Below are 27,145 nucleotides of genomic sequence, written 5' to 3' on the forward strand. Positions count from 1 at the left end.
AGAGCAGCTTCTAATAACAGTGCCTGCCATCATCACTTTGCACCTAATCTCTTTGTATGTGTAATTTATTGAAGATTATTTCTAGCGCTTAAATTCTCTCCTTTTCTCACCAAGGAGAATATTCCAGCGGGTTTTGTGTTTGCTAATACAGTCATCCAGATTTTGCCCACCAGCGAGCTGCAGCCAAGCTCTGAGTTATGAGATCCCTCCCTGTGGCCAGAACTGCTAAGTGAGTATCTGGTGCACCAGCTGGGGCAGGGCAGCCATCTGCTCTGCTGCTTTTTGAGCTTTTTCAGCTGGAAGACACACAAGGAAGAACAGAATCCTCCCATGGAGAGCTCCACAGCTCCCTGCCCTAAATAAAATGTCTGTCATGATACAGAGCCACATGAAACAGGTGTAGGTGTGAACAGGGGAGAGAAATGAATCTGCCTCCAAGGGTTTAACCTCAAGAAATGGGAAAAGGAGTTAAAACCCAGCTGAATTGGGAAATATTAGTTTAAAAACCACCCCATCATGACCAGCATTCCTCCTGCTCTGCCTGGAGTGGGTTGGGACAACACTTTTCCTTCTGGGAGACTGAGGGGACAGGGAGCTGAGGAGCTGTGAGGAGAGATTTTGAGCAGCTGCAGGAACAACCTACAAGCAAAAAAAAAACCCCCAAAACAACAAAACCCTGATGCACAGCTTAGAGGAAAAGATTTTGGGTACCTGATGCTGCCACATCTGCAATTGGCCTCTTTGTGACATTGGCCATGAATCCCACAATGGAGAAGATGACAAAGCCAGCAAACATGCTCGTGCATGAGTTTATGCAGCACACTATGATGGAGTCCCTGAAACAAAGGGAAGGGGCTTTAAGCAGCAGGGAAAGCAAATGTTCATCCTTTTTGGGTTGTTTTATTTATTTATTTTTGTCCTGTGGAAAGATCTCAATGATTTAGGATTTCACAGTTTAGGATTTCCCAGTCTGGGCTCCATTCCATGCTGGGGAAGTCTCTCCCCTTGGTGTAAAGGCAGTTACACATCTCACCCCCAGCCAGACAGAACAGTGAATATCCAGCACTAAACTATATTTCAATTATCTGTGCACAGAGACAGAAGCCAGCTCCAGCTGAGACAGGCAAGTGGCACTGCAATATGTGCAGTCATCTGCTTACCTGTAAACATTATTGTGGAAAGGGTTGTAACTTCCAAGGGCAATCAGTGAACCAAGGCCCAAACCGTAGGAGAAGAAAATCTGTGTGGCAGCATCCAGCCAAACCTGATGGCAGGAAACAATTTTTTTAAAAAATCTGTTTCTGCTCTTGAGGAGCAGCTCATATGGCTGAAAGGGGAGCAGTGAGGAGTGAAACTTTGGTTTACCAGCATGCAATATTTACCTCAGAGTCTGAAAGCTTGCTGAAGTTGGGAGTTATATAGAATAAAATGCCTTCCTTTGCTCCGGGCAGTGTTACACCACGGAAGAACAAGATAAGCAGCATAACATAGGGATAAGTAGCAGAGAAATACACCACCTGATGTGAAGAAAGAAGACAGTGTTAAGTGTGCAAGGAGGAATGATCCAAAGTATTTGCTCCCTGAAACTACTCTAACAGCAACTGGGAATGGCTCTTAAAATTGAGGCATTTTTCAGTGAAAAGGTTTGGGAAGTGCCTACAGGAAAATTCCCTAAACTCCAGCTCCAAAGGCAGGTGGCTGTTTCCTATTTTTCTGAAAAGAGAACAGTGTGGACTAGGATGTTTTCACTTTTTTTTTTTTTGGGTATTTAACACAAGGAAGTCCCAAAAGCACAAGGATCATGGCACCAGGATCCTGCTTGTAACACATCTGGCAGTTCATTTTTCCCATTCTCTCCTCCTCTGAATTACAGGCTCCTCTTTCTTGCCTTTCCAGAGGTCCTGTAAGAAACCCTTTCTGAACTCAGACTAAGCCCTCTTTCTGCCCTCTTCTTCCCCTCTTTTTGGCCTCTTTGTGCTTTGGAGACAGGAGAAAGAAGATGATTTGCTCTGAGCTCAGCTCAGCCCTGTCCAACACACAGTTCAAGGTGGGTCACAGTTATAACCTCTTGTCAAAAACCAACAATCTGTTCCCTCAGTGTGAAGAAATCCCAGCCCTCCGCACCAGACCTCAGTTCTTCTAACCCAACACCAAACCCCATTGCTGTGGCTTTTCATTTCCCTGGGATTTCTTCCGACAGGGAAAGGCATCAACCATCAGCAGATGTTGCTGCCCTTTCATTCAGAAAGGTCTCTCAAGAGTATAATTTCCTTTAATTGATTTGTAAATCCTAATTTCCACTCACAGCCAGGCGGACCCCAAGAAGCACAGGGTGAAATCCTGTGAGAGGACCTCAAATGTTTCTCACATGAGGGAAGATGGGAGCAGCTCTTCCCAACACTTCCTTACATATCCAGGTCCAGCAAGAATTTTGCATTTATTGCACAGTTCTTCTGAATATTCCAGCTGGTTTGATAGCAATAGAGTGAGGATGAAGTGGTTTGGTTCCAGCAAGAATTTTGCATTTATTTTACATTTATTGCAAAATTCTTGCTGGAACCAAACCACTACATCCTCACTCTGGTGCTATCCAAGCTGGAATATTCATCCCAGGAATGAGCAGGAATATTTTTAGGTGATTTTGTACCTGGCCAAGACAAGAGGCCTGTAAGTGAAGCATCTTAGGCTGTGGTCTGACCTAGCTAGAGAGAAGGCAGCTCTTCCTAAAACATGGGGCTGTATTAATCCAAGAAAACACAAATTAAATCCTTCAATGAGCTCTGACAGCCAAACTTCCCCCAGCGCCTCTTACCTCAAGAATTTTCAGAATATTTGAGCAAAATGGGCATTTTAAATTGAAAGGTATTAACAATACTTTTTAATCTTACCTTTCCAGTCCAGCCTACCCCCTTCCAGATACAAAAATACACGAGGATCCAGGCAATTGCCAGGGTGATTGCCAGGGGCCATCGGATTTGCCCGGGCTTTTCCAAGCCGTCGGTCATTTGGTGCATGTTGCGTCTGCAAGGAGCCAACACAACATTTGGCAAAGGATTCAGGGGGTGAGACAGGAAGGACAGCAAGGTGATCCTTGGGCATGCACGGGGAGGAGGGAGGGAAATGCTGAGCTTACTCCCAGAACTCCACCACGGCACTTGTCATGTTGGTGGTGTTCGCTAGGGTGTAGTTGGAGAAGCAGCGGTCGGTGTTCCAGGGGTTCTCACAGTGTTTCCAAGGAAGGGTCTGCAGAGGGGAGAGCACCAAAAACCTGGAGTCAAACACTTCTTAAGCAAGGATTACCTCAGGTGTCTCTTTCTTTGCTAGAACTGACAGCTGAGTGCAGAACTAAAGCACCTGGAGCTCTGCAGATATTGATCTCTCCGGGGTGAAAGTTATTTCAATTCCTATCAGTTGTGGGAGGCAGGTGTGGAAATATTCCCTCTTTTCCTTAAAATTGCGGCCCAAATGCTCTGGATTCAATGCACTCACCATGAGAGTATGTTGAAACAGCACAAAGGACCTCCTGGAGGTCCTGGTACCTCTTGTTGCACAAGAGATAACAAAATTGGGATGGTTATTGATCAGAGAATTTAATTTTCCCCTCAAGTCAGAGGATAATTGGAGAAAGATTAAATATCTATCTGTTATGTGCATGTTCTGCATGTGTCCATCCCATCTTTCAGAAGCTGTGAGGAGCAGAACCTGTTTCTCATGGTATCCATTAGAATGAGCCTCATTTAAATACAATTTATAATCTTTTTGATGGTAATTGTTGGGAAATCCTCTCACAGAACTGCATGCTTTATACACAAGGAGAAGAGGCTTCAAGGGAATTAGAAATCAATATTTATTTAACACGGGCCACAAGAAACACTTCCAGACTCTGCCTGACCTTTCACATCAATACCAATTCTGAGGACAACAAAGCAGAAATGGTCATGTCACTCCCAGACAGTAATTAATGCAAATTTGGTCAATGCAAAATCCTTTAAAGCCAAGAACAAGCAAGCATGAGCAAAATTTATAGAAGAGACAATTGAACAATGCTGCATTAATTATATACAACTTATGTAAGAATGCTTCCTTGGATGGCCAAACCCCACAGATCAGACAGGACTTACTCAGCTGATGAATCACCCTTGAGGGGGAAAAAAAGGCAGCTAAAAATAAAGTAAACAGGAAAGAAAACAAAGCAAAAATAACAACAATGAATGGAAGTTCAGAGCTAATCAAATCACAGACCTTCCATTCCATGGGGGTTTCTTTAATAAACCCCTCCATCATGAAGCCACATTGCAATGATACTGTTTCCCAAAGAACTCCTGTTTGTGTGGCTGCTACTGAAGAAACAAAAATAATTAGTTGTACACTAGAATTTTTCTTAGGGGAGTGACTGACCTGTAAGCTCAGTTTTCTGCTCTAAATTTCTTGTGGAGAAAAAAAAAACTAAAAGGGATTTTTACAAAATAGGGTTTTTTTCAGTAAGAATGGATTATCCTACAGATTTCTGTGCATGCTGTGTTAACCTCACACATCTACACTGAGGCAAATTAGTGGTGTATCCATATTTTACTTGGCTTTACATCCAAGAAATAATTCCCCATCCCCTCTGACACACACTTACAGTGGTAAAGGAATTATACAGGTAGTATATGGCCCAGGAAATAATCACAATGTAGTAAATATTTAGCCAAAAGGACAGGACTGCAGCAGCCAGCCCCACACCTGCAAGGAAAACAAAGAGAAATAAAACCAAGGGAACTTCCAAGTGAAGGGCAAACACATCACATGGGGCAGGCACCACTGGGACATGTTGTAGGAGTGAGAGTTCCAGCAGTGCCACTACACAGAGGTGATTATTTGGGTGATGGCTCAGCCATCCGTGAGCTCACTGCCAGCCTTCGGCGGTGCAGTCCCACCTGCTGAGAGTTCCTGGCACGTTTTACTCCCAGGAAAAGGAGCTAAATCAGCTCATTCTCTGGCAGAGCAGCCCCACAGGAGCAGGTGGCAGATGCTCACACAGTGAGAATGTGTTCCAAGGCACTCAGGACACGATCAGAGTGCCTGCTGGCAGCCAGACCAAAGACGTGCCAGGGCTCCACCACGAGGGTGTCTTCTGCTCCACGTGGACACTCCAGGGGTGTTCTGAACTATTCCATGACCCTGAGCTGGAGGAAGTGCTCACAGAAATCAGGATAATGCAAAGCCAGGCTGTACCAACCCCTACCAACAGCAGCAACTCGAGCAAAACCACTTCTCTGTGAGAGACAATTCCATCTCCCTGCATTTTCCCAGTGCTAAATCTCCCAGAGCAAAATCCAATCTCAACAAACTCTCAGCTCACCCTGTGCTAATTGTCAGTCCTACTGGGTGAGGTAATTTGTAACACCACGTGCAGCTCTGCTGGGCCAGAACTCAGCTCAGGAGCTCAGAAGTGTCAAAGGATTTGGGATTAGAAGGGTGAAAATCATCATTTGGGAGGTCTGTGGGTCTGTGCAGAATTGAGATTTAAACCCCTGGGGTTCTGCCAATCAAACCTCAAACTTAAAGCATGGAGTGAGTTTTTCTTAAGGATTTTGGCATGAAATTACCAAAAGTGCCTGGCTTTTGAATTTCAGTTTAAAAACAAGTTGATGCCAATCTCTGTCAGCTCAGAAAAATTTACCAAAGTTTACCAAATCGCTGTGAACACATCAAATCCTGCTCAGACAACTACTGCTGGATATGCTATTTTTAATAGTCTTCATGCATTTCTAGAGAAACCCTCAAGAGTTTTTGAAGCTCAAAAATAAGTTTGTTACAATTCTAATGCTATTTTTAATGGAGAATAAATGGAGAATAAATGGAGAATAAAAAATATAGCCCAGCATGTTTCAAAATCATCAGAAAATCAGTGTGTCTTCTCTAGAAAAATCATGGTTTAAATATAAATGAAAGGCACAAAGAAATATCCTTGTCCTGGCATTTTGGGAAACTTCTGCAATTTGGAACCAAATGAGAAAGAATTGGAATCCATACTGTACCTTTGAACATTGGAGCAAGCTTCCACACTCCAAGGCCTCCTATAGATGTGTACTGACCAAGGGAGCACTCCAAAAGGAACAGTGGCACTCCAGCAAAAATTAAAGTAAGGAAATAGGGAATCAGGAATGCACCTAAAAACAAATTTTTAACAAGCCTGTTACAGTGGGGAAAAACACAAGTGAATTTCCAGTTTCCATCCCTGTTACGTATGAAAAGAAACCCACAGGGATTTTTTCCTCTCAAATGTAACTTTTAGTGGAAATCACACGTGTACTTCTGAACCAGCACCTCCAGAGGTGAAAATAAAGGGAAAACCAGAACTCCCTATAGTTCAAATATTTTCTGTTGAAGTAAAAAGCTGAAATCCAGAAGCCTGTGGGCTTTGCTGCCTTCACCTCTCACGGAGAGCACAAAGGCTTTAACCAGCCCTGGCTGCTTTCCAGCCTTTTATGGAGAGCTCAGAGTCAGCTACAAACCCCATGAAATCCTCTCAAAACTCAGCCCAAAAGAGAGGGATCTGCAGGGTGGGATGGAGGGCAGCGTGCTTTAGTTCTGCTCTGATACTTTATGGTCTTTTAAGTGCCACTGACAGCTCGGAGTTAGGATAAACTTCAGGGCAGAGCTCAAAGCAGAGCTCCACAATCCAAAATGGCTCTGAACCTCCTGGAAAAGTGGAAAGCACTAAAACCAAAAAAACAAAACAAAAAAACCCCAAGTCAAAACAAAAACAATAAAATTCCCAAAACAAAACAAAAAGCAAAAAACAAACACAAAAACAAAGCAACAAAAAACCCTAGCTCCAAAACACTACAGCAAACAACCAAAAAATCAAAAACCAAACCAAAACAACAAAAAAATCCCCCAAAACAAAACAAAAAACCCAAAAACTAAAACAAAGCAACAACAAAACTCCAAAGCACCAAAAAACGAAAATCCCCCAAAAACCCCCCAAACCCCTCACAGCAAAGAAACAAACAAAAAATAAAAAAACCAAACCAAAACAACAACAAAACCCAAAAATGCAAAACAAAGTAAAACCAAAAAAGACTCCACAGCAAACAATCAAACAAAAAAACCAAAACCCCAAACCAAAACAACAAAAACTGAAAGACCAAACAAAACAGTAAACTCAAAAAAACTATTAAAAACAACATAGCTAACGAACAAAAAAAAGCCAATAAAACCAACCTCAACCTCACCCAATAAACCAAACCAACTAATTAACCAAAAAAAAAACCAACCCAAAAACTTCTCAAAAAAATCCTGCAACCCCACAAAAAAACAACGAAAAGTCCCCAACCACATGTATGAAAAATCTCTCCAAACCAGGTTTTGATTTGCTGGTGTTTTGCTGGTGACTCCTACCCCACAAACCCGCCCAACGTACCTCCGCCATTCTTGCCGCACAGGTAGGGAAATCTCCACACATTCCCTAAGCCAATGGCATAACCTACACAGGACATAAGAAAGTCAAATTTCCCTTTCCAAGTGTCTCGGTCTGGAAGGTCCGTCTTCTTCTTCTGCACTTTTACTACCAAGGTTTTGGGCTTGTCGTTGGTGATGGAGGCGTCGACCTCGGTGGAGATCTGTCCGTCCGCCACTTTGGTGCCGTTGGTGGCCATGTCTCTGGGCTTGGCAGGCGAGGCTCTGGCGGCGGCGGGGCGGGAGATGTCAGCACCAGTCCACGTGGACAGCAGCTTTGCGGCTCGTGGCGATCCACCCGATGCACCAGGGAGCGACGGCGAGCGCAGGGCCGGCCCGCGGAGCCGCCGTGCGGAGCCTCAGCGCTCCCCGGAGCCACCTGCGCGACACCAGGGACACACTCAGACACATGGACACGGGATCGTGGGAGGAACGGGCCCTGCTCTAGGGGATGGGGCTGCACCCACCAATCCCTACAAAACAAGCCCTAAAATCCACGGGTTGGAACTTTTCCCCATGGATCGCCCATGAGTTTACAGAAGAAAGAATTTAAAAGAAAACTAAACCAAGTAATAGCAGTTGCCACCTTTAGTAATGGGAATACTGAATTTGGAATGTCCACAACTAATCCAAAACAATCTCCAAAACCCATTTATGATATTTTTTGATAGATCTATTTTATGATAGATCTTCTGTGAGTCTACAGAAAAAAGAATTTAAAAACAAACAAACCAAGGAATAGCGGCTGCCACCTTTAATAGAGGGAATACTGAATTTGGAATGTTCACGGCTAATCCAAAACAATCTCCAAGACCCATTTATTATATTCTTTCCTATGGATCTCCTATAAGACTACAGAGAAAAGAATTTAAAAACAAACAAACCAAGGAATAGCGGCTGCCACCTTTAATAGAGGGAATACTGAATTTAGAATGTCCACTGCCATGTTACCAAAACAATCTCCACGACACATTTATTATATTTTTTCCTATGGGTCACCTATGAGTCTACAGAGAAAAGGATTTAACAAAACCACAAACCAAGGAGTAGCAGTTGCCACCTTTAATAGTGGCTTAATACCGAATTTAGAACTTTCACTGTGATGTTACCAAAACAATCTCCAAGACTCATTTATTGTATTTTTTTCTATGTATCCCCTATGAGTATACAGAAGAAAGAATTCAAAAACCCCAAGGAATAGCAGTTGCCACCTTTGATAGTGGGTTAATGCTGAATTTGGAATGATCATAACTAATCCAAAATAATCTCCAAGACCCATTTACATATTCTTTCCTATGGATTGCTTATGAGTTTACAGAAAAAAGAATTAAAAAAAAGAAACCAAACCCACAGAATAGCAGTTGCCACCCTTAAAATAGTGGGTTAATTCTGAATTTGGAATGTTCGTGACTAATCCAAAACAATCTCCAAGACCCACAGATTGTATTTTGTCCCTATAGATCTTCTATGAGTCTACAGAAAAAAGAATTTAAAAAAACCAAACCAAGGAATAGCAGTTGCTACCTTTAATAGTGGGTTAGTACTGAATTTAGAACGTTCACTGTGATGTTAACAAAACAATCTCCAAGACCCATTTATTGTATTTTTTTCTATGGATTACCTATGAGTCTACAGAGGAAAGAATTTAAAAGAAAACTAAACCCAGGAATAGCAGTTGCCACTATTAATAGTGGGTTAACAGTAAATTTTAAAGTTCACTGTTAACCCCAAATCTCTAAGACCCATGGATTGTATTTTCCCCCTGTAGAATTCCTATGAGTTTACAGAAAATAGAATTAAAAAAAAAAAAAACAAACATGAAATAGCAGTTGTCACCTTTAATAGTGGGTTAATACTGAATTTGGAATGTTCACACCTAATCCAAAACAATCTCCAAGACACATTTATTATATTTTTTCCTATGGATCGCCTATGAGTCTACAAAGAAAAGAATTAAAAAAAAGAACCAACCAAGGAATAGCAGTTGCCACCTTTAATAGTGGGAATGCTGAACTTAGAACATTCATGGCTAAACCAAAACAATCTCCAAGAGCCATTTATTATATTGTTTCCTATAGATTGCTCATGAGTCTACAGAAAAACAAACCCCAGGGAACAGCAGTTGCCACCTTTAATAGTGGGTTAATGCTGAATTTGGAATGTTCAGGACTAATCCAAAACAATCTCCAAGACCCATTTATTTTATTCTTTCCTATAGATCTCTTATGAGTCTATAGAAAAAAGAATTTAAAGATAATCAAGAAATAGCAGTTGGCACCTTTAATAGTAGGTTAACAATAAATTTTAAAAGTTCACTGTTAATCCAAAACAATCTCCAAGACCCACGGATTGTATTTTGTCCCTATAGATCTTCTATGAGTCTACAGAAAAAAGAATTTAAAAAACCAAACCAAGGAATAGCAGTTGCTACCTTTAATAGTGGGTTAATACTGAATTTAGAACGTTCACTGTGATGTTACCAAAACAATCTCCAAGACCCATTTATTGTATTTTTTTTCTATGGATCACCTATGAGTCTACAGAGGAAAGAATTTAAAAGAAAACTAAACCAAGGAATAGCAGTTGCCACCTTTAATAATGGGAATACTGAACTTAGAACATTCAGAGGTTATCCAAAACAATCTCCAAGACCCATTTATTATCTTTTTTCCTATGGTTTGCCTATGAATCTACAAAGAAAAGAATTAAAAAAAAAGAACCAACCAAGGAATAGCAGTTGCCATCTTTAATAGTGGGTTAATACTGAATTTAGAATGTCCACGACTAATCCAACACCATCTCCAAGACACATTTATTATATTCTTTCCTATGGATTGCCTATGAGTCTACAGAGAAAAGAATTAAAAAAAAAAATCAAGAAATAGCAAAGAGTAAATTTTAAAAGTTCACTGTTAATCCAAAACAATCTCCAAGACCCACAGATTGTATTTTGTCCCTATAGATCTTCTGTGAGTCTACAGAAAAAAGAATTTAAAAAACCCAAACCCCAAGGAATAACAGTTGCCACCTTTAATAGTGGATCAATAGTGAATTTAGAACGCTCACAATTAATCCAAAGTGATCTCTGAGACCCATTTATTATATTTTATCCCTGTAGATCACTTACAAGTCTATAGAAAAAAGAATAAAAAAAAAATACAAAACAAGGAATAGCAGTTGCCATTTTAATACTGGATTAATAGTGAATTTAGAACATCCACAATTAATCCAAAACAATCACTGACACCCACTGATTATATTTCATCCCTATATATCTCTTACAAGTCTACAGAAATAATTAAAAAAAAGAAAAAAACAGATCAAGCATAGCTGTTGCCCCCATTAATAGTAGATTTAGAGAGTTCACTATTAATACAAAACAATCTCCAAGATCCACTTATTATACTTTGTACCTATAAATCTCTTATGAGTTTACAGAAAGAATTAAAAAAAATAAATCAAGAAACAGCAGTTGCCACCCTTTACAGTGGATTAATAGTGTGTTTAGAACATTCAATATTAATCCAAAACAATCTCCAAGACCCACTGATTATAATTTTTCCTATAGATCTCCTAGGAATCTACAGAAAGAATTAAAAAAATAATCAAGGAATAGCAGTTGCCACCATTAATAGTGGATTTAGAGTGTTCACTAGTAACGAAAACAATCTCCAAGACCCATTTATTATATTTTTTCTAGATTTTCTATGAGTCTACAGACAAAAGAATTTAAAAAAAAATAAATAGCAGCTGCCATCTTTTATAATGGATTAATAATAAATTTAGAACATTTCCTATTAATCCAAAACATTAGAACATTTACTATTAAACCAAAACAATCTCCAAGACCCATTCCTTATATTTGTCCCTATTAATTTATTTTGTGTCTACAGAAAGAATTAAAAAAAAATTAAGAAGTATCACTTGCCACCTTTAATGGTAAATTAAACAGTCAATTTTAAAAGTTCACTGTTAATCCAAAACAACCTCCAGTGTGCACTGATTACATTTTGTCCCTATAGATCCCTTACAGGTCTACAGAAAGAATGTAATAATTTCAACTAATAGCAGTTGCCATCTTTAATAGTGGATTAAAACTGAATTTAGAATGTTCACTATTAACCAAAGCAATAGCAAGTAAGACCCACTTATTATAATTTTTCCTATAGATCTCTTACAAGTCTGCAAAATTAATTTAAAAACAATTTCAACTAATAGCAGTTGCCATCTTTAATAATGGGCTACTAGTGAATTTAGAAAGTTCAGTATTAATCCAAAACAATCTCCAAGACCACTTATAATCCTTTTTCCCTATAGATCTCTTATAAGTCTACACTAAAAAGAATTCAAGAAATACCAACCAAGTGATAGAAGTTGCCATGTTTAATAGTGAATAAATGATAAATTTAGACTGTTGGCCATTAACCAAAATAATCTCTCTGAGTATATTTTGTCCCTAGAGATCTCTTAAGAATCTGCAGAAAGAAATTATAAAAAGGTAAATCAAGAAACAGCAGTTGCCACCATTAACAGTGGATTTGTAGTGAAATTAGAAAGTTCTCTTATCTGAAACACCTTTCCCTGAAATGCTCCCAAAGGAATTAAACAATAAATCAGATCAAGCAATGGCACTTAATCCTGGGTAATGATGTCAAGTTTTACATGTGGTTATAATTAGCTGTTAATGTAAGACAAATGTTTGACAAAGCTGAAATTGTCAGCACAGTGAGATGGCAGCCTGCAATGGCCACTCCTCATTTCTGTTCCCAACCATTTTAAACTTTTAAAACACCATTGCTGTTGCTAGGTACACTTCCAAAAGCTAAATAAAACAATAATCAAGGAAGCAAAGATGGATTATGAAAAATATGGATTATAAAAATACCAGGGGTATTTTAATCATTTTTGAAGTGCTTGTGGCTCCTGCACGCTTACACAGCTGGAAAAAACCTACTGAAATAAAGCTTTTCATGTCTTCTGTGACCCATCCACAACCAATTTATTGTCTGTTTTCTCTTGATAACTCCTTTTTGTCACCCAGTGCTCAAACCAGAGGTGCAGCACATGAAACACTGGCCAGGGTGAAGAAGTTGCACTTTGTGTTGGCAACACTGGGCACAAGCTCAGGCAGAGATCAACAACAATTTTATTTACACATTTTTTGAAGGGGGAATTGAGGTTCCAACTGAAAGTTAAGGTAAAAAAAATATAAAATAAAATGTAAAGGCTGTGTTTTTCTTTGAATTGTCATTTTTGATCATTACATGATTATAAAGCCATGTGCAACTATTAAAAGAAGTTTTTGGCTGGAAGCTGTAGAAAATCAGCTGTAGGTGTGGTTGGGGTGAGGAGAGAAAAAGGATGGTGCTTGTGACCTTCCTTCCTGTCTGTTCCACTTCAGGGTGGGCCTCAGAGGGGAAAATCCATCTCTGCCTGTGTCCTCACAAGCCCTGCGTGCAGATATCTCCTTTTTAAACCCAGTTTTCCACATCCCATGCCTGTCCAGTGTTCTGGACCCAACCCCACCACTCTCAGCATTCCAGGAAAGGCATTTCCCAATGCAGGAGGAAATTGGGATAAGGGTGGGACTCAAAGAGGGAAAATCCATCTCTGCCTGTGTCCTCACAAGCCCTGTGTGCAGATATCTCCTTTTTAAACCCAGTTTTCTACATCCCATGCCTGTCCAGTGTCCTGGACCCAACCCTACCACTCCCAGCTGTGGTCAGCATTCCAGGAAAGGCATTTCACGATGCAGGAGGAAATTGGGGTCATGGTGGGACTCAGAGAGGGAAAATCCATCTCTGCCTGCATCCTCTGTGTGCAGATATCTCCCATTTTTCCACATCCCACTCCTGTCCAGTGTCGTGGACCCAACCCCAGCACTCCCAGCTGTACTCAGCATTCCAGAAAAGGCATTTGCTGATGCAGGAGGAAATTGGGATAATGGTGGTGGCAAAAGGGGGCTCCTCCAGGGAGAGCACCCTGAAACTGGGAGCTGCGCTCCTTCTGCAGGGCCATGCGTGGGTGGCTGCAGCCAGCTGCAGGTGCAGCCCCAGATGTGCAGTTTGGCAGCTCCATCTGCTGCTCAACAGCCAGAACTGATCGTGGATCCTTTCAACCAACACAGCCTGGATGGAAAAAAAGCCCACCAGGGTGTCCTGGGACTTTACAAACAGCCCTGCACTAGATTAGATTTGTTCTTGTTGCTGCAGTTTGTGTTTGGGTTGGGCTTTGCCATGAGCAGACTTTCCAAGTATTGGGAGAGGCTGAATGTGTTGAGGATGAGTGGGAAAAACCCAAACCAACATAAAATCTCCCTCCAATAACTCAACGCTGCTTGAAGAGATCTACAGCACATCTCTGGTTTGGTTCATCATGAGGAAGAAATTCCTGCTCCCAGGAATCTGGCCTGAGTTAGAATGGAGCAACAAAGACAGGAGGGACAGGGATTGCAGGAACAGGGATTGAGGGGACAGGGATTGAGAGGACAGGGATTGAGGGAACAGGGATTGAGGGGACAGGGATTGAGGGGACAGGGATTGAGAGGGAAAGGGATTGCAGGAACAGGGATTGAGAAAACAGGGGTTGGAGGAACAGGAATTGCAGGAACAGGGATTGAGAGGGACAGGGTGAGAGGGCAGGGATTGAGAGGACAGGGATTGAGGGGGCAGGGATTGAGAGGAGCAGGGATTGCAGGAACAGGGATTGAGGGGACAGGGATTGGAGAAACAGGGATTGTGGGGACAGGGATTGAGAAGGACAGGCATTGAGAAGAACAGGGATTGCAGGAACAAGGATTGAGAGGGACAGGGATTGCATGAGCAGGGATTGAAAAGAATAGGGATTGAGAGGGACAGGGTGAGAGGAGCAGGGATTGAGCCCCTGAGATCTCCAAAGAAGGTCCCACAGGTGAGTGCTGGGCATGGAGCCTGTCCTGCTGCCCAAGCCCTCCCAGGCTCTGCAGGGCTTTACATCCTCTGCTGAGTGCACAGAGAAACAGCCCAGTGCAGGACTTTGTGACAAAGACAAACCAGAGGGTTAGTTAGGAAATCTTCATGAATAAAGCAGGAACCTCCTGGAAGAAGGAGCCCAGATCTGTTTCAGCACTTCCTAAGGCAGCCCAGCACATTTGTGTCAAGGGTGATGTATGCCTGGCAGGCAGCCTGGGGCTTTTTATGTTAAAATGCATTGAAAACAGTGCTTCAAACAATCACCTGGGGATGTGCTGCACTTTATGCCACAACACAACCACTGCACATAGCACAGGTATCCCAAACCTTGGCAGCAGCAAACCCAGAGCCTCAGCAGAGGCTGCTTTTAGAGGATGCAGGTGGGGATTGAGCAGTTTGCTGCCCCACCACTGCTGGTGCCATCCTTCCAGCTGTTACTGGCACTGGCTCATACATGGACATTTGTGCATTTATGGGCACACAGCACATCAGCTTCAGACAATGAACAAATACTTCAGTTCCAGTTTGGAAATTAGGGGTTTTTCCAAACTATGAAAAGTAACTTTTCCCAAGCCTAAGAAATAATGGTAATAAATTACAACAGCAGAAGGGGAGTCTAACCTGCAATCCACGCTCTCCATACACTGCAGTGCTTTATGACTTACAGAAACCTGGAAGAACGGGCAGTGCAGCACAAAGACCCTGGGTACACGCTCTCTAATCACATTAGGCACTATCCCACAGCACTGGGATTTAAATTTCAAATTGCTCTGACATGGAATGGGACAGAAAGACACTTATGTAAGCTCCATGGGCTGGCCTGGGCAGGAGGAAATACAAACTGCAGCTGTCAGGCAGCAGAGCAGGTACAGCACCCGCTGCCTTTGTGGGGAGAGGATGGAGAAATCCCTTAAACAACTCTGCCTTTGCTGCCCCATCCCTTCAGGCCAGCCCTGAGTGTTGAAGATTCAATGCAAGACATTTTCCATTCCCATCTGTATGGCAGATTCCCTTTGTCAAGTGGGCAGTTTGCCTTATCTCTCTCTCTGAGTGACCACATTCACTCCTCCCTCAGGAGGGGACATTGCTGATAACAGCTACTGAATGTCACTGCATGGCTGATAAGAACTACAGCATCCCATTGGGAGATGTGAGCCCAGAGGGAGGAGCCAAGCATTGCTACCCAGATATAATCCAGAGGGAGGAGCCAAGCATTGCTACCCAGATATAATCCAGAGGGAGGAGCCAAGCATTGCTGCCCAGATATAATCCAGAGGGAGGAGCCAAGCATTGCTACCCAGATATAATCCAGAGGTTTGAGACACCAGCACGGCTTCTCCATGGGATTCCACAGAGGAACAGCAGCTGCCTCTCCTCCCACTGGATCTTCAGAGGAAGAATGCATCCTTCTCTACAGGAACCCCCTTGCTCCAGCAGAACCACCCCTGACACTGCAGGAGGGCTGAGCCACATTTCCAATGGCACTGCCACCAACAGCCTGACCCACAGGGTGTCAGGTTGGGTTCTGACTCTGTCAGTGCTGTTCGAGTGTACTGCATTGTTCATTTTATCCTTTTATTTTTTTTTATTTTCCCTGTTAAACTGTTATTTCCTGCTCCCATATTTTTTGCCTGAGAGCCCCTTAATTTAAAATTTATAGCAATTCGGGGAGATGGGGAGGGTTTACATTCTCCATTTCAGGAGAGGCTCCTGCCTTCCTTAGCAGACTCCTGTCTTTCCAAACCAAGACATCCAGGAAGGGCACAGCAGCTTCCCACCACATTCCTCAGGGCACAAAGGAGCCTCCTTGACTTCAGTTACTAGGGCTCCTGAGCCAAGGGCTGCAAGGATCTGCAGCAGGATCCCAGCTGGGAAGGAATGGCCTGGGGCAGAGCCAAGCTCACATAGCAGCCCAGGGCATGGCCACTGCCGGGGAAACTGCCACAAAGGCAGGGCCACCGCACAAAGACAGTTTTCTCTCTCCTGGGCTGCACAGAAGTGGATTGGAGGAGCTGAGCTCATGGAAGTGAACAGCAATATTGCTGTCATCTCTCACAGGTTCTCTTGCTTGTGGCAGCAAAAGGCAGGGAAATCTCAGTTTGTGCATGACCAAAACCAACAAAATCTCTATTTGTGCATGCCCCAAACTACCAAAATCTCTGTCTATTTGTGCATGGCCAAAACCAACAAAATCTCTATCTATTTTTGCATGACCAAAACCAACAAAATCTCTATTTGTGCATGACCAAAACAAACAAAATATCTATTTGTGCATGACCAGCTGTGCAAACATTTCTGCTCAGGATGGGGCCAGGAAGGTGGGCAGTGGAAGGAAATGCATCAGATGCACTCTGCAGACTGTGGTGCCTAAAGTAGGATGTGAAAACTGATTTTTGACATGTCTGTATGAATGTTAGTGTACAGAAAAGCAGAATTGTCCATTTTGGGTGCCTGAAACTTCTCAAGAGCAGGGATCCAGTGCTCACTTGTGGAAATCCCAGCTCGCTGGTTCCAAAGTCACCTGTAAAACATCCCCTCATCAAACCCCAAAGAGCACAAATTTGTGAAATAACCAGAACTGCAGAGTTAAACCTGGGAAAACCTCTCTTCTGAAACAGCTTTTTAATCCAATCCGTGCTGACAGGAAAGGCACCAGAACTCAAAGTCAGATCCCTGTGCACATCTGGGCCCCAAGCCCTGCAGAAAGGAGCCCAACAGGGCAGGGCTGGGCTCGAGGGAGGGCTCAGTGCACAGGCAAAAATGCTGCAGACTGGTGGCCAAATATTCATCAGGAGAAGGCACCACCATGGTTAAACAGCAGAGAAAGCTCTTCTCAATTAATTCTCTACTGATCCAAACCCCAACAGTTCCAAGGCAGCTTTGCCCTTCTCCACCCAGGACACACTAAAAGCAGGGAAGGCTCCAATCTGAGGCAGATGTCACAGCCCAGAAAGGAGGTATTGGAACAACTTGGACAAGTTCTGCTATTCCAAAATCAATTCTAACCTGTTCTACTGCCTGCTGCTCCTGCAAGCTGAGGTTCCAGGTTAATTTACTGTTTCAGTTATTTCATGTGATCATGCAAGTCTACACCAAGTCCAAGCAGGATGGCAGAGCCAAGCTAAATCCAGCAACTATTTTTATTTAAAACAAATTTTGCATGGATGTGGAGAATCCAGTCCCATCTGAGTCCAGTTCCTTGGTGCAATCTGATCTCCAAAGAGCAGCACAAGAAGGAAAAAGGGGAGGATGTGGCTCAGTTAAAGCCTGGCAGAGGGGAGCCCGTGTTCAGGTTTCAGACATCGCCACCTCCTCTGATCTTTGCAGCTGAGGAGGAGCTCAATGAGATCCCATCTCCCCAGGCTGATGGGCTGTGCTCCCTGCCCAGCCTGGTCCTAAATCCCCCAAAGAGCATCTTCACCTGGTCCTAAACCCTCCAAAGAGCATCTTCACCTGGTCCCTAAATGCCCCAAAGAGCATCTTCACCTGGTCCTAAATCCCCCATAGAGCACCTTCACCTGGTCCTAAATCCTCCAAAGAGCATCTCCAGCAGCAGCCAGAGGAGCCAAAGGGGGCCCCAGATGGGAGGAAGGGGCCACTTTGGGGGTCAGGGTGGAAGGCAGATCCAGCTGTGGGGCACATCCAGCTGTGGGCTGCCAGAGCCAGCTCTGAGGGTCAATTCCTGAGGCAATTCCTGCTGTGGGCAGCCTCAGGCCCAAGGAGCCAGGCAGGAGGGAAGTTGAGACTTTGAGCACCAAGTTTTCCAAGGAAGGAGCCACTGGAGTGGGGAGACAGAGCTGAGTCAAACAAGGGTGAGACAAAGCTGGGAAGGAGCAGCAGAAGAGGCCAATGGATTTCCCTCTGTCCCTCCTTTCCCCACAATGTGGAGAAAAGACAGGAAGGTGTTGGGAGTTGACAGAACTGTCATGGAATCAGTGAGGCTGGAAAAGCCCTGTGAGATCCTCACACCCACCCCTGACCAACCCAGCCCTGCCAAGCCCACCATGCACCTCTGTCCCCACATCTGCACATCCCTTAAATCCCTTCAGGGATGTGGCTCAGACTCTTTCCTGGGCAGCCTCTGCCGGTGCAGGACAACGTTTTAGTTATGAAATTTTCCCAAATCTCCAATCTGAATCTGCCCTGGGGCAACTTGAGGCCATTTTTCCTTCTCCTGTCCCTGTTCCTGGGTATGCACAGCCCGACCCTGGCTGTCCCCTCCTGTCAGGAGCTGTGCAGAGCCACAGGGTCCCCCCTGAGCCTCCTTTTCTCCAGGCTCAGCCCCTTCCCAGCTCCCTCAGCCCCTTCCCAGCTCCATTCCCCGCCCTGGACCCCTCCAGCCCCTCCGGGTCCCTCTTGTGAGGGGCCCCAAAGTGACCCCAGGGTTTGGGGTGGTGCCTCAGCAGGGCCAGCTCCAGGGACAATCCCTGCCCTGCTCCTGTGGCCTCTCCATGCCTGACCCAGCCCTGGGCCTCCTGCACATCTGGGCACAGCTGGGTTCATGTCCAGCCACTGTCCCCAGCACCCCCAGGTCCCTCCCTGCCAGACAATTCCCCCTCAGGCTCTAAGACAGCCCATGAAAGCTCCTCTGCTTTCACCCCTAAGGAAACAAATTTCCTCTCTAGCCACACAGCAGAGCCTGCATGTGAGGCAAAGAAAGAAAATAGTTTCCTAAAAATAGCCCCTCTTTGACTCTCCTTAAATTTAGGGTAGCAGCCTTCCTATAGCACTTGTCTGGCTCTCATGGGATGCACAAATTGCCACAGGAATCCAAAGAAATCACAAGGATATTATATTTAACTGTGCCTTGGAAACAGGCCCACCACCCCCAGGAAGGAAAAGCTTTGTCTTCCAATCTTCACATGCAAGGAGAAAATAAAGATGAAACCCAAAAGCCACAAAACATCACCAGAACTGTCCAAATTTCTGTGGCATGCAGAGATTCCTGAGGAGGCATCTGTGGAACTGAGAGCCCAAAGAACAGGTATTTACTGCCCAAGTCCAGTTCAGTGATGAGATTTATCATTTTCTGTAGCTCTCCTGGTACAAAATTCCCTCTTAATGTAAAGATACAAAGGTCTAACCTGCAGAGAGAGCTTGTCTCTTACACAGTGCTGCTAGCAAGGACATATCCTGGTTACATCCTTAAATAAATATTAATCACTTAATCCTCAAAAAAACCCAAAGTTTCATATTTCTAAAGAATTTACTAGCAAATGTGTAGTTGTGCAATTATAAACGATTCTGTAATCAGTCTGGGGAAAAAAACCCACTGTAAAATTAAAGAAAAAATACCACACTAAAATTAAAGAAAAGAGAAACAAAGGAGAAATGCAAGATGCAAAATCCTGGGAAGTGCTGGCCACATAGCCCATAGCAAGGTTATTTCTGAAAGACAATGGATTTTTTTCTTTTGGTTAACATCAGGGTCAGGATGCAGCAAAACACACTTAAAGCACAAGTGCAAAATTTTCCTGACAATCCTGGGAGTCTGCATGAGGCCCATTGCAAAATCTACAATATTTTCCTGCAAGCGTGGAGTGATATGTAAAATTTGTTGTAAGATTTTTGTTTAAAATAGATGATAGATGCTGGAAGGAGAAGCTTTTTCCACTCATCATGGAATACTAACTGATAACCAGTCCCTCACAAAGATTTTACAGTGATCAACACCAATTCCTAATCCATGCCAGAAGTTCTAACAAGGCTGGGGGTGGTCACAAACTATTTTGAGAGTATTTCTCCTCAGCCCACATTAGCACCATCTGCTCCTACTACTTCATATTTACACACCACAACATTTTGGGCCCAACTTCAGAGAGATTTCTAGCAATTTACAACAGAACCAAATGGCTCTGGAGTACCTGCCTGCTTTGGTGATTCCCACCTTCTGGAATGGTGTTTCCTTTGCTATTTGCACTGTTGTCTTTGTCACAATTTCTATTTTTAGCTTCTAGACTGATTAAATACAATAAATAATAAATAGAAATAAATTTTCTATAGTAATAAATTTTCTAATAGTAATGAAAGTTAGTAAGTATAATGAAATAGAATAATCACCATCTACTGCAACCACAGATTCACTTCTAGCTCCCACACAGTAAATAGGATATGCTTTATGAAAGCAGGCACAACATTCCCATATTTATCTGGACTCCTGGTTGTACTCCCATCCTTCTGAAGTTTAATGGAGCAGGGTGATAATACAAGTTATTGCTGCATAAAATTGCTCATTGTTCTTTATGTATATTGGGTGTTGTTCTTTAGCCCTAGTTGGTGTTAATTGCTGTTGTGCAGACCTCAAGGCCTTACCTGAGAGGCCACACTGGTTTGCAGGTAGAAAATGGAACACAGAGAGGCTCAAGAAAGGACAAAATTGGTGCCTAGAAAATGCAACATCTGGGGATGGAGAGGCTCAAAAAAAGGACACAAGTGGCGCCAGTCAGCATTGGGGTTGATGCTCCAACAAGTTCCATTATCCCTTTTCTGACACCCAGGAAATCACCCAACATTGCTGGTCCATGCTGGCCACAGAAGCAAAGCCAAATTTAGTGGGAAAATAGATTTACTGCCCTGCGCTGAACTGCAGAAATTAAAGATTCCCACCCTTTAAAGATTCTCACCCACAGGTATCACTAACCACAAGATTTGCTCCCCTCCTCCCATCCCCTTGCCTGGGAGGAGATGAGGGTGCTGAGGAGCCCACCCAGCCCTTTCTCCCGCTGTTTTCTGCCCCTCTTTTTTTGTCCTTTTTGGAGTTTGTGCCGGGGGGAGCTGCAGTGGGCAGGAGTTGGGCAGTGCTGACTTCCTGCCTTGGGGGCATTGAGCTCCTGGGCCCAGGGAGCTGCACAAAGCCCGTCCTTGGAGACACACCAGTGCAGGAAGCCAGCCCAGAAAAAGGGAGCAGAAAGTGCTCAGGAAGGCAAAGCAATTTGCCCAAGCAGGAGGCTGGAGCAGAATTTAGAGCAGAGTTTCTTTGCGTGCCAGTGCAATCCCTTAACCTTCAATAATAACGCAGCTACGCTCTCCTCACGGCCTCTTTTCATCTCCAGCATGTACAAATGGCTAAATATGAAAGACTTTTTGCCTCCTGGAAGCAAATAAAGGCAAATAAAAGCACATAAAAGCTCCAGCAAGGATCACAGTCTTTGGGAAAAAAAAAAAACTCAGTGTAAGTAATTGGGGGTTGTGGTGTTTGTGAGGTCCCCAGGATGAGGTGAGAGATGAGACTCTAACTTCATGTCCTCAGAAGGCTGATTTATTATTACATTATATATTATATTATATTATATTATATTATATTATATTATATTATATTATATTATATTATATTATATTATATTATATTATATTATATTATATTATATTATATTATATTATATTATTATCATATTATAGTATAATTTACTAAAACTATACTAAAGAAAAAGAAAGATACAGACAGAAGGCTTAACAAGAATGATAATGAAAGCTCCTGACTGACTCCTCAGAGTATGACACAGCTGATGCTGATTGGCCATTAATTACAAAAAATTCACATGTTTGGATAAACAATCTCCAGACCACATTCCAGAGCAGCAAAATATGGAGAAGCTGAGGCTTCTCACCCTCCCAGAAGAAGAAATCTTGGCCGAGGGATTTTTCAGAAAACGTGACAGTGACAGGTGTTTGTTATTTAATTTTTACCAATCTCTAAGCTCTGTGCCATTTCTCCTCCCAAAGAAGAGAATGCCCTGGCATGCCAGAGCCAAATTTGCTGGCAGGCAGTGTTCCATGAGGGAAAGGAGATGGAGAATGTGGTGCTGCTGCCCTGCATCTGCTCTGCCAGTGCCTAAACCTGCCAGAGCCAGCCCTGGGCACTCTGCAGTGATGTTGGAACCCAGGACATTGCTCTGGCTGCGCTGGGTGATTCCAGACCCTGGCAGGGGGCTCAGACACCTTGGCACGGAGTTAAAATCACCTGTGCCTTTGATTTTAGTCCATGGAAACAATTACCAACTTTGTGTGAGGATTTACAAGCCAAAAGAGTTTGAGTAGAATGATAGTGAATTTGTCACAGGGTGAAAAAGTAGAATTTTGGCGATTTAGAATGGGGGTTCAAGAGGCAAGATGGAGGAATCCGGGCTTGTCCCGTGCTCCTTCTTGTTCTTGTTCTTGTTCTTGTTCTTGTTCTTGTTCTTGTTCTTGTTCTTGTTCTTCTTGTTTTTCTTCTTCTTGTTCTTCTTGTTCTTATTCTTCTTCTTGTTGTTCTTGTTGTTCTTGTTGTTCTTGTTGTTCTTGTTGTTCTTGATCTTGTTCTTGTTCTTGTTCTTCTTCTTCTTCTTCTTCTTCTTCTTCTTTTTTTTTTTCTTCTCCTCCTTTTCCTCCATCTTCTGCTGTGATGGTGACACTTCTGGATTGGTTTAGATTAGAGACAGACTGTCTAACATAGGTGGTAGGTATTGGAAAATTATTGTAAATAAAGTACAATTAGTTCTTAGCATTAAATGTTAACACCATCCCAAGGGTGGTCAGTGTGCCACAGACTGACCTGCTGGACAGATCTCAGCAGGTCAGAGGAAGAAAGGAATGGAAAAGGAAAAATAAACCTTGAGAAGCAGAACCAATGAATCTTGACTTCTTCTTCAGTCATGGGGCTGGGAAAAAAGAGATTTTCTAACACCTCAGGAGTCCACACAGGCACAGAACCCCAACAGCACCAGGGCTCAGCAGTGGCTTTGGAACCCTGTGAGAACCAACACACTGCCCAAATTATTTGGAGGTGCCACATCCCTGAAGTAAAACATTTCCTTTGGTGAAAACACGATGTGAAAACAGGATATCCAACACTCTGCCTGCCTTCTGTATGAGCTGCTCAGGCCCCCAGGGTTTTGGTTTGTTTGGGGGCTGGAGGCAGCTCCCATCTGTTCCTGTGCCATTTTTTAGTGTTATTGTTTTGGGTGAGAGTAGGTGGAACCACATGTCAGAACGCAGCAGGAGGAACATCACTGCAGCCTGGATTTCTCATATTTAAAGGAAACACTGACTATTGATCAGCAGCCTGTGAATGGCTCCTGCTCTGTGTCAGTCCCACGTCACACACAACAGCCCAATGTTGATGGGGAGCAGCAGCCAAGGCAACACTGAATTGTTTCACCAAGATTCCAAGGCCAAAATCCACAGAATCTGACCCAAATCTGACCCAGATTTTCACCAAATGCTTGGTGTTCCTCAGCCTCTGATTTCCCACATGGCTCCCAGTTTCCAACAAGGCCAAATTTAGACCAGATACTATCTTAAAATGGATCTCTAATCTGAAAAGGCTCTTGATGCTTGAAAAGGGGCACCTTCACCATTGTGGGGGTGAGGTGGAGAGAGAGAAACAAAGTTTTAACAATGTTTAAAATTCTCCTCATTAGATTTAAAAATATTACCCAAGTTTCCCTTTAATGCCTAAGAATGAAGCCACTAGGAGAAGAAAAATAATTTCTGTAGAGCGATGCTGAAGAAAAAATAGAGCTTTGAAGATCACTTCAAACTCAAGTAGAGCTTCAAAATCATTGATAAAACCAACAGAATTTGGGCCACAAAAATACAACATTTTTGTTCTGGATGTTCTCCCTTGTGATTCTCCTGCCACCTCCAGTGAGTGCTTCAGATTTTGGGGATATTTGAGTTTCTCTTAAAGTTGAAAACGCTGCCTGGAAGTGCCAGGGCTGAGTTATTGTTCAGGGGATGACATCTTGGCACATCTGAGATCAGATTTTGTCTGTGTGACTGGGCAAGTCACTTTGGGTGACATCCAGAGGGGGAAGCTGTCTGCAGCTCCCAGAGCCACCCACCAGGCAGGATCCACAGAGCTCCAGCATCACAGTGAGGGCTGGGAATACATTCTGACAAACAGAGCTAAATTATTCCCCTTTTTTAGAGGCTGTGCTGTGCCACCTTCGTGCAAGTCGAGCTTCTTTCATTTTCTATCATTTTGTTGGAATTTTGTTGGAATTTTTTACATTTTGTTGGAATTTATTTTTATTTTATTTCCCCCCACCAACTCCCACAAAACTCCTTGTCCAATTTTAGCCCAGCTCAAGGCCTGCACTTCCCCAAGCCTGGAAGAAAAGAGGCAGCTCTGGCAGATGCTGTTTCCTGGTTCACAAAGCCTCTTCACTGGCAACAGCAGCTGCCAGCACTGCTCATCCAAAGGATTCTAATTCTGGGGCTTCCTCTACATGTTTTAGCTCGTGGCTTCTTTGAAACAGCCCCTGTTTTCTGAATAAGAAAAGGCTTCACATTTGTGATTCTTACATGCAGTTATCATACAGAGCAAAGCAAACAAAAAAAGGCTGCAGGCACATGCACATGTTAATGCAGTTAGGACTCTTGGCAGGAGAAATTGCAAAAATCAGACCGTTTTGGAGGGGGTGCAGTGGAGAGAAGAAAAGCCCTGAATCTGAGGTTACCCTTTTCAGATATAGCTCCAAGCTAAAGCCACATTTTCTATCTGTTCTGTTTTCTTTGATCCTCAAACCTCAATCCAAACCTTCAGGTTTAAATGGGATTTCAGTCTGAACTAAAAGCAGTTTAAATGGAAACAAGAAATTCTTTTCCCCCTCCTCACCCCTCCTGTCAAATCAGGAATTTGAAGCTGCAATATTGAGGTGCTTTGCAAATCTATAAAACTTTCTGCCTTGAAGTGATAAGGACAAACAATCAGGGCGCTCACTCCGAGGGTAGGAAATAAATAGAATAATTTGGGTTTTTTTCAGTTGAAAAAAAAAAAAAAGGAAATGTAAAAGCAATAAAAGTAAAAGGCTGAATAGAAATTTGAGCATTTTGCAAGGGGTCAGGGGATAAAGCAGCCCTTGCTGGTGTGGGCTGATGGCTCAATTGCATGACAATGCCAGCAGGGCAAGGCTTCACGCCTGTCCAGGAGCATTTCCAGCCTCCCTCCAGACAAGCACGGGGCTCAGGGTCTGTTCCAAACCCTTGGCATGGCTCTCAAGGGAGCACAAACGCCTTCGGGGGGATTTTGGAGCCCTGAATCCCGGCCCTAATTCCCGGAACAGCAACTCAGCAGCACCTCAGATCAACTTCCTGGAACTAATTGGCCTTTGGGAGATGCAAACCTGAATTCTCAAGTGGCAGGAAGGCTCTGCTGGGCTTTGGGGCTCCACTTTGGCTTGGTCGGGTGGCGCTGAGGTCTGGCTGCAGCCCCTGCCCTCATTTCCCTGCAGCTCTCTGCAATGGCAAACCCTGGGTGAGGGGACTTGGGATCCCTTCCTGGAGGTGTCCTTGTTCCAGAGCACTCAGATATTTTATTTATTTATTTATTTATTTATTTATTTATTTATTTTCCATATAATATTTATTTATTTATTTATTTATTTATTTATATTGTATATAAATTTTATTTCTTCTAAAAATGTATTTATTTATTTATATTTCCATATAGATTTTATTTATTTTATTATATTTATAATTTTTATTTATTTTATATATTTATTATATTTATTTATATTTTATTTATAAGGTTAAAAGTCCACCTGGCTGGTTTTTTACCTGACTGCACTGATAGTTTAAATAGGTTTATTTTGAATATATTGAAGCATCCTACTAAGACTTTCAGTGTGAAGGACATGCATTGAAGACCATCAACAGAATTTTGGTTTCACCTGTCTGGAGCTTTCTAGCTGCAAAGAAGATTTGAAGCTTTGCTGCTTTGGTCAAAATAAATCTATTGAACAATCTCCTCAGGCATGCCTTGAGTATCCACTAACAACTCATTGCTTGGGAGATATATATTACAAATACCTGCTTCTCACAGCAAGTCAGTAATTTCAAATATAAGACAAAATATCCACTTTGCTGGCTGCAGTGTAAACACAGAGTTACATTTTCCTGCCTTGTGAAGGAATTGACTTGTGGGGTTTTTTTTTTGTTTTGTTTTGTTTGTTTTGGGTTTCTTTTTGTTTTTTATTTTTTGTGGGTTTTTTTGAGGTTTTATTTTATTTTATTTTATTTTATTTTATTTTATTTTATTTTATTTTATTTTATTTTATTTTATTTTATTTTATTTTATTTTATTTTCAGCAAGCTCACCAGCAGCCATCCGTGCAGCAGCAGTGACATTGCTCAGAGCCGCCAACCATCTGAAGGGTCAGGGAGCCCCACAGCACCAAGTGCTGCCTCCTGCCATGGCTCAAAGCCTGCTGCTCTTATCACTCACACAGAGATAAGGCACCAGCAGGGCTTCCAGGAGGACTCAAGGCAGCAAAGGTTAATTCTGCAGCCTGAGAGCCACTGTCAGCATCTGGGACAGTTTCCCCCTTGGTCTGTGCTGCAGAGGAAGGGCTTGGAGCTCTGGAACTCCTCTGGATGCTGAGGCCACACTGGAACAGAATGAATTCCCTGGGATTTCAGGAGCCCAGAGCAGCAGCAGGATGAGGAGAGAAGCAGATCCCAGCCAGGACAGGGCACCTGGGTGAGTTCAGGGCCAGGGGAGCTCCTGAGCAGAGCAGAGCTTCCTGGGAGCCTTGCTGGTGACATGGCAGGTCTTGTCCAAAGTGGTAAATCCTCATTTTTTAACCCACTGATCATCTCTGTTCTAAGGGGACAGCTGCTCATTCTAAGGCAGAAATTGAATTATTTACTCCCAGCCACTACCAAACATATTTTCCTGATCTCTAGGGCATATTTTTCACTATGAAGCCTTAGGAAGCAAACACCTTCCTCAAGGAGGGCGTTATTTTCCCCCACACCATTTGTTTGAA

At 43.1% G+C, this 27,145-nt stretch overlaps 1 protein-coding gene across 2 annotated transcripts in view; it reads right to left on the reverse strand.

Annotated features, from left to right (window-relative positions):
* Window positions 1–27,145, reverse strand: part of SLC6A1 (solute carrier family 6 member 1) — a 71,533-nt gene that overhangs the window by 12,499 nt on the left and 31,889 nt on the right. For both annotated transcript variants that reach the window (XM_058813135.1, XM_058813134.1), the window contains exons 2-9: window positions 7,412–7,825; window positions 6,024–6,155; window positions 4,625–4,725; window positions 3,134–3,243; window positions 2,889–3,021; window positions 1,383–1,517; window positions 1,161–1,264; window positions 712–836 (exon numbers count right to left, since the gene is read on the reverse strand). In XM_058813135.1, the coding sequence (XP_058669118.1) occupies window positions 712–836; window positions 1,161–1,264; window positions 1,383–1,517; window positions 2,889–3,021; window positions 3,134–3,243; window positions 4,625–4,725; window positions 6,024–6,155; window positions 7,412–7,646 (1,075 nt within the window). In that variant the 5' untranslated portion in view covers window positions 7,647–7,825. The remainder of the gene's footprint in view (window positions 1–711; window positions 837–1,160; window positions 1,265–1,382; window positions 1,518–2,888; window positions 3,022–3,133; window positions 3,244–4,624; window positions 4,726–6,023; window positions 6,156–7,411; window positions 7,826–27,145) is intronic.

The sequence above is a fragment of the Ammospiza caudacuta genome, chromosome 12 (genome assembly GCF_027887145.1).
Source record: "Ammospiza caudacuta isolate bAmmCau1 chromosome 12, bAmmCau1.pri, whole genome shotgun sequence".
NCBI classification, from domain to species: Eukaryota; Metazoa; Chordata; class Aves; order Passeriformes; family Passerellidae; genus Ammospiza; species Ammospiza caudacuta.